Source organism: Melanaphis sacchari, unplaced genomic scaffold, assembly GCF_002803265.2.
Source record: "Melanaphis sacchari strain LSU unplaced genomic scaffold, SCAv2.0 Contig111_pilon_pilon, whole genome shotgun sequence".
Classification (NCBI taxonomy): domain Eukaryota; kingdom Metazoa; phylum Arthropoda; class Insecta; order Hemiptera; family Aphididae; genus Melanaphis; species Melanaphis sacchari.
In genome coordinates this window covers 390,271-402,867 of record NW_020270431.1, presented here as the reverse complement: position 1 = coordinate 402,867, position 12,597 = coordinate 390,271, and the positions used below count along the sequence as shown (strand labels likewise).

At 25.7% G+C, this 12,597-nt stretch overlaps 2 protein-coding genes across 3 annotated transcripts; one reads left to right on the top strand and one right to left on the bottom strand.

Moving 5' to 3' along the window:
- The first annotated feature begins 715 nt into the window (after positions 1–715).
- LOC112603828 (skin secretory protein xP2-like) lies at positions 716–3,815 on the top strand. The gene is made up of 2 exons (XM_025352602.1): positions 716–823; positions 1,838–3,815. The coding sequence occupies exons 1-2, from the start codon at positions 806–808 to the stop codon at positions 3,623–3,625; spliced, it is 1,806 nt and encodes a 601-aa protein (XP_025208387.1). The 5' UTR covers positions 716–805; the 3' UTR covers positions 3,626–3,815.
- A 2,158-nt stretch (positions 3,816–5,973) lies between these two features.
- On the bottom strand, positions 5,974–12,509 carry LOC112603806 (protein cereblon homolog). Of its 2 annotated transcripts, XM_025352562.1 has the most exons (6): positions 12,268–12,509; positions 10,235–10,330; positions 9,055–9,401; positions 8,818–8,897; positions 6,726–6,823; positions 5,974–6,468 (listed from the first exon to the last, which is right to left on the bottom strand). In XM_025352562.1, the coding sequence occupies exons 3-6, from the start codon at positions 9,361–9,363 to the stop codon at positions 6,407–6,409; spliced, it is 549 nt and encodes a 182-aa protein (XP_025208347.1). In that variant the 5' UTR covers positions 9,364–9,401; positions 10,235–10,330; positions 12,268–12,509; the 3' UTR covers positions 5,974–6,406. The 2 variants fall into 2 exon arrangements, with proteins under 2 accessions (XP_025208347.1, XP_025208346.1); XM_025352561.1 differs by lacking the exon at positions 10,235–10,330 and having other exon boundaries at positions 5,975–6,468; positions 12,268–12,508.
- Positions 12,510–12,597: the final 88 nt, after the last annotated feature.

The following is a 12,597-nucleotide window of genomic DNA, read 5'->3' as shown; positions in this document are numbered from 1 at the left end:
TTATCTATATAATGTATTTTTTGGTTGAAATTCATAACGCATTCGTATTGCCCATAAAATACGAGTATATAATATACAATACCTAACATAATAATACTTTTTTACGAAAATTGACATCATTTAAATTTAATATTTACATAATTTAATACTAATAGTTTATGAGAATCAGTAGAAAAAATTAAGACAAATTGACTTGTTTTTTATTTAATATTATCATGATTACCATTTACCACACATATGTACCTCATTTACCACTTATTCTACGACATTGCACTACTGAAATTTCAATGATAAAAGAGCAAAACGTCTGAGAATCAACAGATGTATGATGGGATAAATTTTAGTTGCCGAAGGTCGCTAATTTTACAGAATCCGTATTACAATATAACATTACGATTGTGTAACCCTAAGATGAGCATACGGACAACCGGTTTTCGGACATTAGAAGACCAAACAAAAAAATACATACATAAATAAAAAAAAATACAACTAATACTATTCAAAATAAAATACATTTAATAAATTTAAAAATTAAAAAAAAAAACTGTAATAAAAAAAAAACCTTGAAACAGAGATAAACACATTTATCGATAGGAATTTTTTTGTGTTCAGAATCCATAAAAAATTCTTTTATCCTAAATGACTGGTTTTTGAAAATATTTTTTACTGGAGACTATCCAATAAATTGAAGCACCCGTGAGTATATATAGTAAATAGCGACGTACAGTTAAGTATCCAGTCAATCGGTAGCTGTTGAACTGAACAGTACCTACCAACAAGCAACAAGGCAGAAGCGACAAGCATTATGGCTTCCAGGGCTATGGTGAGAACCAACAAGACATTATATTATTATATTATTTTATACTTACCTGAATGACTTGTGTTTCATAAACTATTAAAAATCTAAATAAAAAATATAAAATTATGTACGTCAATAAAGATTCAATAAATTTTGATTGTTTAAAAATTATATGATATGATAGAACTAATAATACTTATAGTATAGATAAATAATTTAGTATGCAAGTATGCTTTATCAGAAAAATATCAACATTTAAATATAGTAACAATATTTAAAATTATCTAAATTTTACTTAACATTTCAAAAGAAAATAATTTATTTTCGAAACTAATCATTAAATGTGTTTTAAAACTTTTTTAATACTCTTCCTTTTTAATTATTATTAAAATCTCTAAATAAAAATATAAAAAATGTTATGCTGTATAATAAAATATTGATCTAAATGGATTTTTAGATACTATAAGTACGTACACTATAAATATATTTTATTTTTTTATATTTCAACTAATTATTTTATTTTATTATTGATCGTAATATTGTGAGTTATTATAATATTTAAAATATCTATACAATTATAAATTTATAACTTAAAAATAAATAAAAATGATTTAACTGTTAAATTATAAATTAAAATTGAAAAATATAAACTTAATTCAAGACATTATAAATTGCACTAACCTATATACAAATAATTATAATGTACATTTACAAAGAAAAAATAAATTAGGTAGGTATTAAAAGTCTTAAACAAAATGTGTAGAGAAAAATATTTTATAATATTGTAAAATGCTTTACGTTACTTAAGTTATTAGTTATAACAACATAACGTATTAAAAGTTTAAAATTTTTTATATCTATTACTTATTTTATTTTCGATTAAATATTATCAGTATAATAACTGTAGTTACACAAAATTAAATTAAATTGTCATAATTTTTTTTTATACTTTTATATAATAATTTACATTATTAAATAATATCATAATGCAAGACTAACTATAAATGTATAATTTTAAATATCATTACTTTTTTTTAGATCCAAATAGCTTTTCTAGGACTCCTAGTTGTGTCCGCCGCATTTGCAGACGACAAGCCCGCAAATAAAAACGACAAGAAAAGGGATATTTTGTTCAACCCATACTCATTTGGAGCTAAAACTTTTGGTTCATCAGCCCCATTTGCGTTTGGTAACACTTTTTCAACAACTGCTGCACCATTCAAATCCGTTTCTTACAGCTCCACACCAGCTCCGTTCGTTTTCGGTAATTCTTTCGCATCGAATGCCTACTCCAACGCTGCCGCCGTTCAATCTTTCGATGCAGCATCATTCGTTGGATCTTCTACACCGGCTCCATTATACGATGGATCTTTCGGTTCTTCCACCCCAGCTGCTCTAATTGGATCATCTACCCCAGCACCTTTCTTGTCTGGTTCCGCTGTCTCTAGTGCCGCACTATCCGACGCGAGTTTTGCGTATTCTTCCACCCCCGCTTCAGTCTTATTGTCCGGAGCTTCACCAGTTGTGTCATCTACCCCAGAACCCGTCGTTCTGAACAGATCACCGGCTTTTGCTACATCATACGGTTCATACTACTCAGGAGCTTACGCCCCGTCGTACTCTCAAGGAACAATCGTCAAGTCTGACTCAATTAGCCACGACGCAGTTGAAATACCAGCCGTTGCTAACGCCCCTGCACCTCATCACGAAGTTAGCATCACTAAGGAAGTTCCAGTTCCTTACTACGTTCAAGTTGAAAAGCGAGTTCCATACCCCGTGTTGGTCCGCGTGCCACATCCATACCCAGTTACAGTAGAAAAACATGTACCATACGCCGTTAAAGTCAACGTAGATCGTCCAATCCACGTTCCTCAACCATACCCAGTAGAAATTGAGAAGAGAGTGCCATACCCAGTTGAAAAGCCAGTACCTTATGAAGTGAAAGTCCCAGTCGACAGGCCGTACCCAGTTCATGTTCCAGTTGAGAAACCTGTCCCATACGCAGTTGAAAAACCCGTCCCATACCCAGTACGAGTCAATGTTGACAGACCATACCCCGTGGAAAAACCAGTGCCATACCCATACCCCGTTGAAAAACCAGTGCCCTACCCAGTGGAAAAGGCTGTGCCATACCCAGTAGAAAAATTGGTTCCATATGCCGTTGAAAAGAAGGTTCCATACCCAGTCAGGTACGATGTCCCAGTCAAAGTACCAGTTCCAGTAGAAGTCAAAGTTCCAGTATCTGTGGATAGACCAGTGCCATACCCAGTAGAAAAGAGAGTGCCATACCCAGTCCAAGTCCCAGTTGAAGTCAAGGTTCCAGTCCCAGTTGCAGCCCCAGCTCAACGTTTCGCCACCGTCCACTATTATCAACAATCCCCAATCGCTTTAGGATATGAATCCAGTCAAGCTCTTATTGGCCAATCTGGTTACAAAGCGTTCTCATCTGGTTTAGCTCAAGGTACAGGTAGTGCATTCTACAGCTCTACTCCAGCGACTGGTAGTGCATTCTATAGCTCTACTGCTAGCCCAATAAGCACATACAGTTCCACTGTCAGCCCGGTTGGATTCGGCTCAAACCTGGCCCAAGAAGGTTTCATTAGTTCATCTGCAGCGCCTTTCAATTTCGGCCAACAATCTTTCTTCGGATCTTCGACACCAGCACCATTAAACACTTTCTCCGCTGACTCAACATCATCTGATGTATCATCTCTTATCAAGTCCGCTAGCATTGGATCTGCCAGTTTAGATTCTGTTGCTATTGGAGGTACATCTTTGAAGTCACAGGAATTGAAAGCTGACAACTTCGACATTGTCAAAAAATAAATCTTTGAAAACTTCAAGTTTACTGATATAGAATTTTCATTATTTTTAATCTGAAAAAATGTTCTACCTATGTACTTTTTTTTAATGCTATCTTTTGTTTAGCACGTAAACAATTTTTAATTAAGTATCAATAATATATTTTTAATAAAATAGATATTATTGATTAATTCATACATACATGTTTTAGTTATGCTTGCTGTATTTTATTTACCTTTTTTTAGTTATACATAAACAATATTCATTGATACATTTTTGGTTTATTACATTTTATAATATACTAAAACAATCTAAAAACAAGTATAATTATAGTTTATTGGTAGGTACCTATTTTTAACAACATGAATATTTTCATTTTTTGTTTGGCACCGCAGTTATACAGTTATACTCTTTGAAATGAAAAATGCTGTACTGACGTGTGTAATAGAAATTAATTTTAATTAAAATAATAAATACCTAGGTATTGATTACAGATTAATTACGACGTAGGTCTTTATATAGATATAGAAATTAGGATACTTTATTATTTTGTATTTTTATATTACCTACAGATTAAGCTTTTATTTTATTAATATCTCTTAAGAGTTTTAAGTCATCTTACCTCTATAATAGTTATGTATACATTCTTAAAGTCAAAATCTAATGATAACTAAAATATTATGATGATAAACATGGGTTGATTAATAATTTTAGTTATTTTTCTGTAATTTAAAAATATTATTCGTGGGTATTTAAAACATCTAACGTATAATATTATATTTTTACACACGAAATATTTTTAAATGCAATGTTCTCAGTAAAAATTAATTCAATCTACCGTATTACCATTTACCAATAGCATAATAAATTATTTTAATAACTTTTAAAATAATAAAATATGTAAATATTTCTTAAGTTAATATTGTAGGCAACACTTTTTTTTGAGGTTGGAGGTTTTACTGGGATTAAGTAGTGACAGTTAGTTTAATTATGAAAGTATATTGTGTTACATTGTTTTTACTTAATGGTTCTGCGTATTATTCTTGGATTGAACATAATTTGAACTTAAAAGTAAAAGACATTTTAGTAGATATTTACGAAAGTATTAGAGTAAAAAAAATCACTAATTTACTATTAAAAACCATTTAGATAAATAAACAATAAATATTTATGTGTTAAAGAAGTTATTTAACAATTTCAATCAATTTTTTTTTTTTTTGGTATTATAAAATTAATTCTCATTTGAAAAATGAACAATCATAATTTTTTTATAAACAATAATACATTAGGTTTATTATAAAATATGAATGCTTTTCTAAGCTTTATAATATGCACTAATATGCAAAATTAATTTTTAATAATGACAAATAAATATAATATTATATAATTTGTCTACCAAATACCTGATATGTTTCTAGTCACGTATTCAAACAACTTTACATGTAGTTTATGATATTTTTAATTTTATATAGACTATTTCATATTTAAACTAATTTATTTAACTAAAAGTCAAGTTTTTTATTTGAAAAAATTTTTAAATTTCATTTATATTTTATACTGATAAAATCTTAAAATTTATTAAAATTAATTAAAAAAATATAAGTAAAATTTAAAACTTATATACTAGTTTTAATGTTATAGATAATTTTAATCATTTTTACTCTAAAGCCAAACAAGTTGCATGTGAGCTGATTTTCCCAAGAATTAGTTTTTAAATGCGAAATTATACTGGTATTAACCTTTTTTTCCTATAGATTATATCAATGTTATTTTATATAGATTGGTAGAAATTAGTTTATAAAAAAAATTTTCATTTATTAGTTTCAACAAATCTTTTAATTTTCAATTCCATGTAGTATAATATTTATATGAAGTTAATGAAAATTGTTTAAATAATGTACTAAAATCCAGTAATTCAACTATAATTTTATAGGTCAGTAAATTAAATTTAAGTGACTTATAGCTTACTATCAGTTTATTAAATGTCAAGTGATTGTTTATGTAACCTTTCACAAAAATTAATAATTAATGAAATATGGTTAATAATTTTTGCATATTGAACATTCATCAACATTATATGTGAAATATTTACGCACATTTTATTAATTAAAATGAATAATCAGATAAATTAATAAAACAAATCAAAGAGCCTTTTATTAAATAAAAAAATCAATTACAATGAGTCACTAGTAGACAATCATGCATTACATGTATACAAGGTAGTACTCCTACCTATAATAACATAATGTGGAATAATTTTATTGTAAACAATTTATTTTGATCAAATAAATTATATAAATTTATTAAATCCTAAAATGTTTATTTTTAAAAGGAAATAATTATTATAATGTATTTTTTAATATAATCATTTTAAGATATAAATAATTAATCAAATTTGAACCCCTAGATAAAACAGTTCACACATGTGTGCTGTAAAAAATTTATCTTATCTTCTATAACCATTATTATAACCATAATTTGAATGTTTATGATGAGAATAATGTGAATGTCCATCATTTCTGTCTTCCCGTTTTCTTTTAAACTCTCTTCTACGATTCCAGAATGGTCTATAAGAAGGAACTAATGGTGGAGTTGTACATCCAAGTTTTACTGTAGCAACATAATCTTTATCATCATCTGTATATCGACCTATAAACTCCTTCTCAAACTGCAATAACTTTTCTTTCTGATTCTCTGTTAGTGGTTCATCAACACATTCAAGGATTTTAAATGTAGTGATGTCGTCTTTAATAACTATTTCATGTTTGATATCAAATGATTTTTGATTACTTGGAGATGACATTTTTAATCTGAGATCTCTTCTATTGTAGAAAAATGTTTTGGCACCACAATCAATGAATCAGCATCTTAAACAAAGAACCAAAATTATAATGAGATAAAAAATGAATTGAATTAGTGATTAGATTATAATTAGTAGAAATTAATGCGAAATACAACTGAAAGTAAAAACTTAAAAAATATATTTAAAGAAAAAAATTTAAAACAACAAATGCATGAATCAATAATACAAGATAGTCAACAACGCATAAAAAATATGTATAATATCTACTGACTAAATTTTTTTTTTTTTTTTAATCACTTAAAATCAATAAGTTTAACTTACGTAGTTCATTAATAATACTTGAGATGATGACAACATAAAAACCTTCTTTTGATGGGTATATTTTATCACTGGTAGCCAAATGTAAAGGTTCAAACATCCTTAAACATAATATAGTTTATACAGTACATACATTTATAAATTTATGTATTAAAAACAACTAGTAATAATTACTATATAATAACTAAACATTGCAAGCATGTTTTGATTAACAGTCATTTCTATATATCATATAAAATTTATGCTGATAGATAAAAACATTATTACAAATTTGAAAATAATGACATATTTTAGATTTTGAGTGGAGTAATAAATGTAACGATTTTAAAATATTTATGATTTTGAGGATAGTTTTTGATCTAATATATACTTTAGAGGCCAAAACTTTTTTCAAAATAATCAAGAAAAACATAAAAAAAATGAGGAAAATAGTAATTTAAAGTAAACTTAATTTTATTTTATAGTTGTAATTTAAAAAAATAATAATCATAAATACTTGAAATTTTTACCAAATGTTTGGTGTTTATATTATTATTTCCTATAAAAAGTACATTTTTTTTTTAGTTCTTTATAGGAGTGAGAAATTTTAAATTTTTTTTCTATTTATGTTGATAATAAATTTATAAATAAGTAAAAATGCTTAATAATTGAATACAAAATCCCGCATAAGTTTTTCTTAGATCTGAATAAAAATTATAAAATGCATAGGCACAATTTATATGGATTTAAAGTTCAAATTTTAACAAAATTCTTCAAAATCACAAAAATGTACAGGTTACAAGTACTTTATAGTAAAGAATGTATAAAACAATCAATTGTTTAACTAAGATAAGACAATTTAATTCTATGTTTCTTATGAGTAGTTTATACAAAAACAAAAAATCTAAAAAAAACATACATACACAATTTTATGTATATTTATGATTTAAATTTGGATAAAATTGACATATTTTATCAACAAATAATTATGCTCATTATTTTGTAATAATTTAATAATATTATTTGTGATAATATAGAAATTGTAAGTATAATGCATATTATGAATTTTATTATACCTAAAGAAATTTCCAAAAAATATTTATTTATTTTAAGATATTATCTATTTATACTATTAATATATTCACACTATTTCATGATATTTACAGTAATATATTATTAACTTTTTAAGTTAATAACAATGATAATTTAATGAGGTATAAATATATATTATTAAATACTAATGATATAATAAATGTAATGTTTTTGGAAAAATATAAATAAATTTAATGGATTTATTAAAAACATAACAAGAAATAAATTTATGAATATAAACTGACAGTCGACAGATTGTCTTAACTCAAAATTACCAATTTACCTACCATTTTACAATTCATTATAATATTTTAAACTTTACAATGTAAAATAAGCATTCTTGTCTAAATAACTTTATGTATATAATGTCATTAACAATACTCAGAATTTTATGCGCTAAAAACCAGGAAATATTTGAATATTTTCTTAAGTATTTTAATTTTTTTCACACAAAATATTATGTGGTTAAAGCCAAGTACATTTGAAATATATACTACTTTTTTTTTTAAGACTTTATTCTGATGCTTTAAATCATTCTTGATATTTTAAACAATATTTATAAATGTAAAGTAAATTATGCAATATATAAATCATGAAAATCATAAAAATATTATTAGTATAAATAAACAAATTTAATGTTTAGATACAAATATACAACTCTGTCTGGCAAGAGAACACACAGGTTCTGTGCATCCCTATACAACAGGGTTTTATCTGGCCCGCGCTACATTTTCAAATTGCATTAGGTATAGGTATACAATTTTAACCTATGTCCTATTTCATTATATACAAAATAAATGCTATTCAAAATGTATATTTGATCTTTTTTTTTTTTGCTTTCTATGTTCTGGCCCGCTATATTTTAAATTTCTAAAAATTAGCCCTATAGTAACTTTGAGTTGCCCATCCCTGCTATACAACACTCTAGCATAGTAGAATTAGTTTTGATAGGTAGGTGTCGAGTAGGGATGTGCAGAAACGGCACATTTTTTTGCTGAACATAGTATACATTTTCTAAACTTACCATCCAATATGACGTCCACATTTAGCACAAACACAAACTTTCCAAACGTAACCGGGAAACCAGGAATCTTCAGTCTGCCACTATTAAAAATTAAAAAAAATATATATACTATTATTTATTGCATATTGTGTATAATTTATTTTAAATAAAAATATTATATCAAAGTAAGTTAGTGGTTAAAATTTAGATTATAATAATAAAATAACAATATAAATGAGCTCTAACGATTTTACTTACATTGCCTTTTCCAACACACAAAGTTTTAGATAACGTAAGAATTTCAAATTGTGAATGCAATGAATTCTTTACAGTTTGAACTTTGACATTTTTTAAGCCAAACAATTGAGATACACGACTTTTTGAAGCAGCTGGACTGTCAATGGATATAAGTGATGATAATGGTGAAATATCTGTACCACAATGCCGACAAAGAAAATAGTCATTAACTGTTTTTGATAAGTCTTCAGAGTGAATATTAGTGTCTTGAAACCTGGCTGAGCTCCCGTATGCCAGACAGACAAATAAAATGACCACAGCAAACACCATTAGACGGATACATTGAAATTTCAATGAAAAATTATAACCTAAAATAATTTTATTTTTTAAACAAATAATAAATTACAGAACATAAATTAGTTTTTAGAAATCTGTATATAATTAGTCAGATAAAACCTTGATTTATTTTTGATAATTAGTACTATAAAAGAGACCAAAACCACAAGCTATTAAACTAATTTATAAGTTTTTTTGGTCCTGATTACAGAGCTAGAAAATGCTTAGAGGTTTTACCAAACTTGTTATAAAACAATTTCAAAAAACCAGTTTTCAGCTCTGATATCTTGTACACATAAATAAAGATGTTATTTATAATTAATGCTTATTAGATACACAATTAAAAATTTTAAAATCTATAGGCAATATAAATAAATAAAGTATGAAGTAACCAATTGAATAAATTTTAAAATAAATTCAGTTAATTTGTTGTTTTATCTTTCTGACCTACAAACATTAACTTGTTTTCTGTAAGATATATCATATGTTGATAACTTCAATATTTGAGTAAATTTACCTATTATAAAAAAAAAATAATTAAATCATGTGTTTATATGCTGACTTTGTTTTTGGTATTTCAATTTTAATGCAAGTATAGTATATAAAATATAAAAATGCTCATATAATATAGAAAAAAATTAAAGATCAAAATGAAATAAATTTATTGACAGATTATGTTAATGTTCTTGATTTAAATTTGAAAATAGGTCAATTTACTATAATAATAAAACTAATAACATAAGATTGGTTTATAGCAAAAATTAATTTCATGAATAAATAATTGTTTAATTAATTTATTCTACACTAGATATATAAAGAATAAAAAACAAAAAAAAAATTACTAAATTATAAAATAATGACTTACGTAAAATTATTTGTTTATGATGACTAATATTTGTTCATATCTTTATATCACAAAAGAACACATCATACATTCATAATTAGTTGTTTTTTTCAAGTACTATAGATAATATAACATATTACTTGTATTAAAATAAGTTAAAATATATTTTTAAAATTATAATTGGCAGATATTTAAGACTTTTAACATCTGGATATATAAAATGACTAGATAATTTTTTTCAAGTATTGTACTTAAAAAAATAATAACTTAACAAATTTGAAATTCATATTGAAATGCATTACTGACATGATACAACTAGGTTATTTTTTTTTAGGTATCACACATTTTGTATATATAAAACAGTTTAATTGTTTATATGTCTATTGTTTAATTATTCATTACAACAGTAAAAATTGTTTTTCAGTGGTTCCTAAATTGTTGGGTTTGCTTATACCTAGATTATAGTAATATTCACTTGTAATAAAGAAAAATTGTTTTTAAAGAATATTTTAATTAACAGGATAAAAGCTTATAACAATTATAGCAAAGTTTATTAAATATTGAAATTATGTAATATCTACTATATTTCAACAAATTAAATAATTTTTTAAATCTATGTTATATAATATCTAATCTGGAAAAAGAAGTGAAACATAAACTAGACCTCAAGAATAGAAATAATAGGATCCTACTTACCAATATAGATACTTTACTAGGAGAATATAAATATGATGTTAATGAGATGACTTACTTTTGATTAGGTAGGGGACCTTAATTACTTAGGAATGAACTTAAACGAAAAAATAATATATATACCAAAAAAAAATGAGATTAAATATAATTAACAGATGTTCACGGTTGAAGAAATGTTTACCTCCAAGTTATTGATTTGATATACAAACCTATACTATATATATGCAATATAAAAGAGACGCATAATGACCTATGCATACAAAACATGATCTAGCACTCAGAGATATGATGAACAAGAAATGAGTGAAAAATATTGAAGAAAATAAATGGACCTGTATACAATGATGACATGAAGTTTCCTAGGCAAAAAAAATTTGCAAAAGCTGTCTAATATGTCAAGTCCACGACAATCAGAATGTGGTTGAAATGGGGAGAACATTATCTGGTAAGTGGAAGGTTTACTCATTAAGAAAGCTATAAAAAATAAGTTAACAAGTAAAAGACCAAGAGGCAGATTTCAGCTGAGATGGTATGATTTAGTAAAGTCACCCCACTGTTGATATACAACAGACATTGGATAGTAGTGGAAGTGTTAAAAATAGGGATGTCCTTAATAGATTGTTATGAACATTAAAATAAGAAGAATATTATACTATAAAGAAAATAACAATTACTAAAATAAAAATAATTTTTTTTTTATAAATATTATAATATAACAAATAAAATTTAAATTTGATTCTAGTTCCAATTTAGGTTACTTTAAAGTAATTATTGTGAGTTATACTTGTTAGATATACAATATATGTTCTAACTTTTTCAGGCAGGTTTTCTTATTTATAATAATTTTATATTAAATAAATATTCATTAGGGATTATAAATGATATCAGAGATTGAACAATACAAAATATAAATGAGAATGTAAATAATTTGTTAAACATATTAACATATTTTTTGTTTCTTATAGTATAAACCCTATATTAATGTATCATAATAATAAATGTGCACTAACCAATAATTAACATGGTAATGTTCACAGTAAAATACATTATGAGAAGTATCTACTTTTAAAATCGATTATTTTACTTACACAATCATACATATGATTCAAATTTCAAACACAAATACGGATACATATAGATACATAATAGGTATTATATTATATATCGGTTTCATTTTCAAAAACCTCAGGCTTTAGTAGTTAAATTTTTACAATCAAATCTATAGACAGTAATCAACATTCAACAGAGTTATTTAAAATTCCAAACACAATGTAATAACTATCCTTACAAGATTGTAAACATGATTATAAACCAAAATCAAAGCATGTTCCATCATAAAAATGTCTAAAATAAAAACTTACCATTAATCTGAAACACGCTGAGAAGTAGGAAAACTCAGTCGCGACGATTGATATACAAGATCGTTCGTTGATTTGATCAGCCTCTATATTTCTATAATATTATGGTACAATTATTATTATAGAATAGGAGTTAACAGTAGAATAAAATAGAACATTCTAACACTAAACATTGAAATTGAATTAAATATTATTATTATGATAAATATGTGTATTTAATAATATGATCGCGTAGTGCATACAGGTAAAGCTCAAAAAACCATATAGATTATAGATTATAGACAATCATATAAAATATTATCGTATTCGGCACTCTACACGACGCGTTATCAG

Excerpts from the sequence above, each read along its gene's own strand:
- LOC112603806 (XM_025352562.1), bottom strand. The coding sequence starts at position 9,363 with ATGGTGTTTGCTGTGGTCATTTTATTTGTCTGTCTGGCATACGGGAGC. Across the intron at positions 6,824-8,817 it reads TGTGGACGTCATATTGGATG|GATGTTTGAACCTTTACATT; the intron begins GTAAGTTTAGAA and ends ATTATGTTTAAG. Across the intron at positions 6,469-6,725 it reads AAGTATTATTAATGAACTAC|ATGCTGATTCATTGATTGTG; the intron begins GTAAGTTAAACT and ends TCTTTGTTTAAG.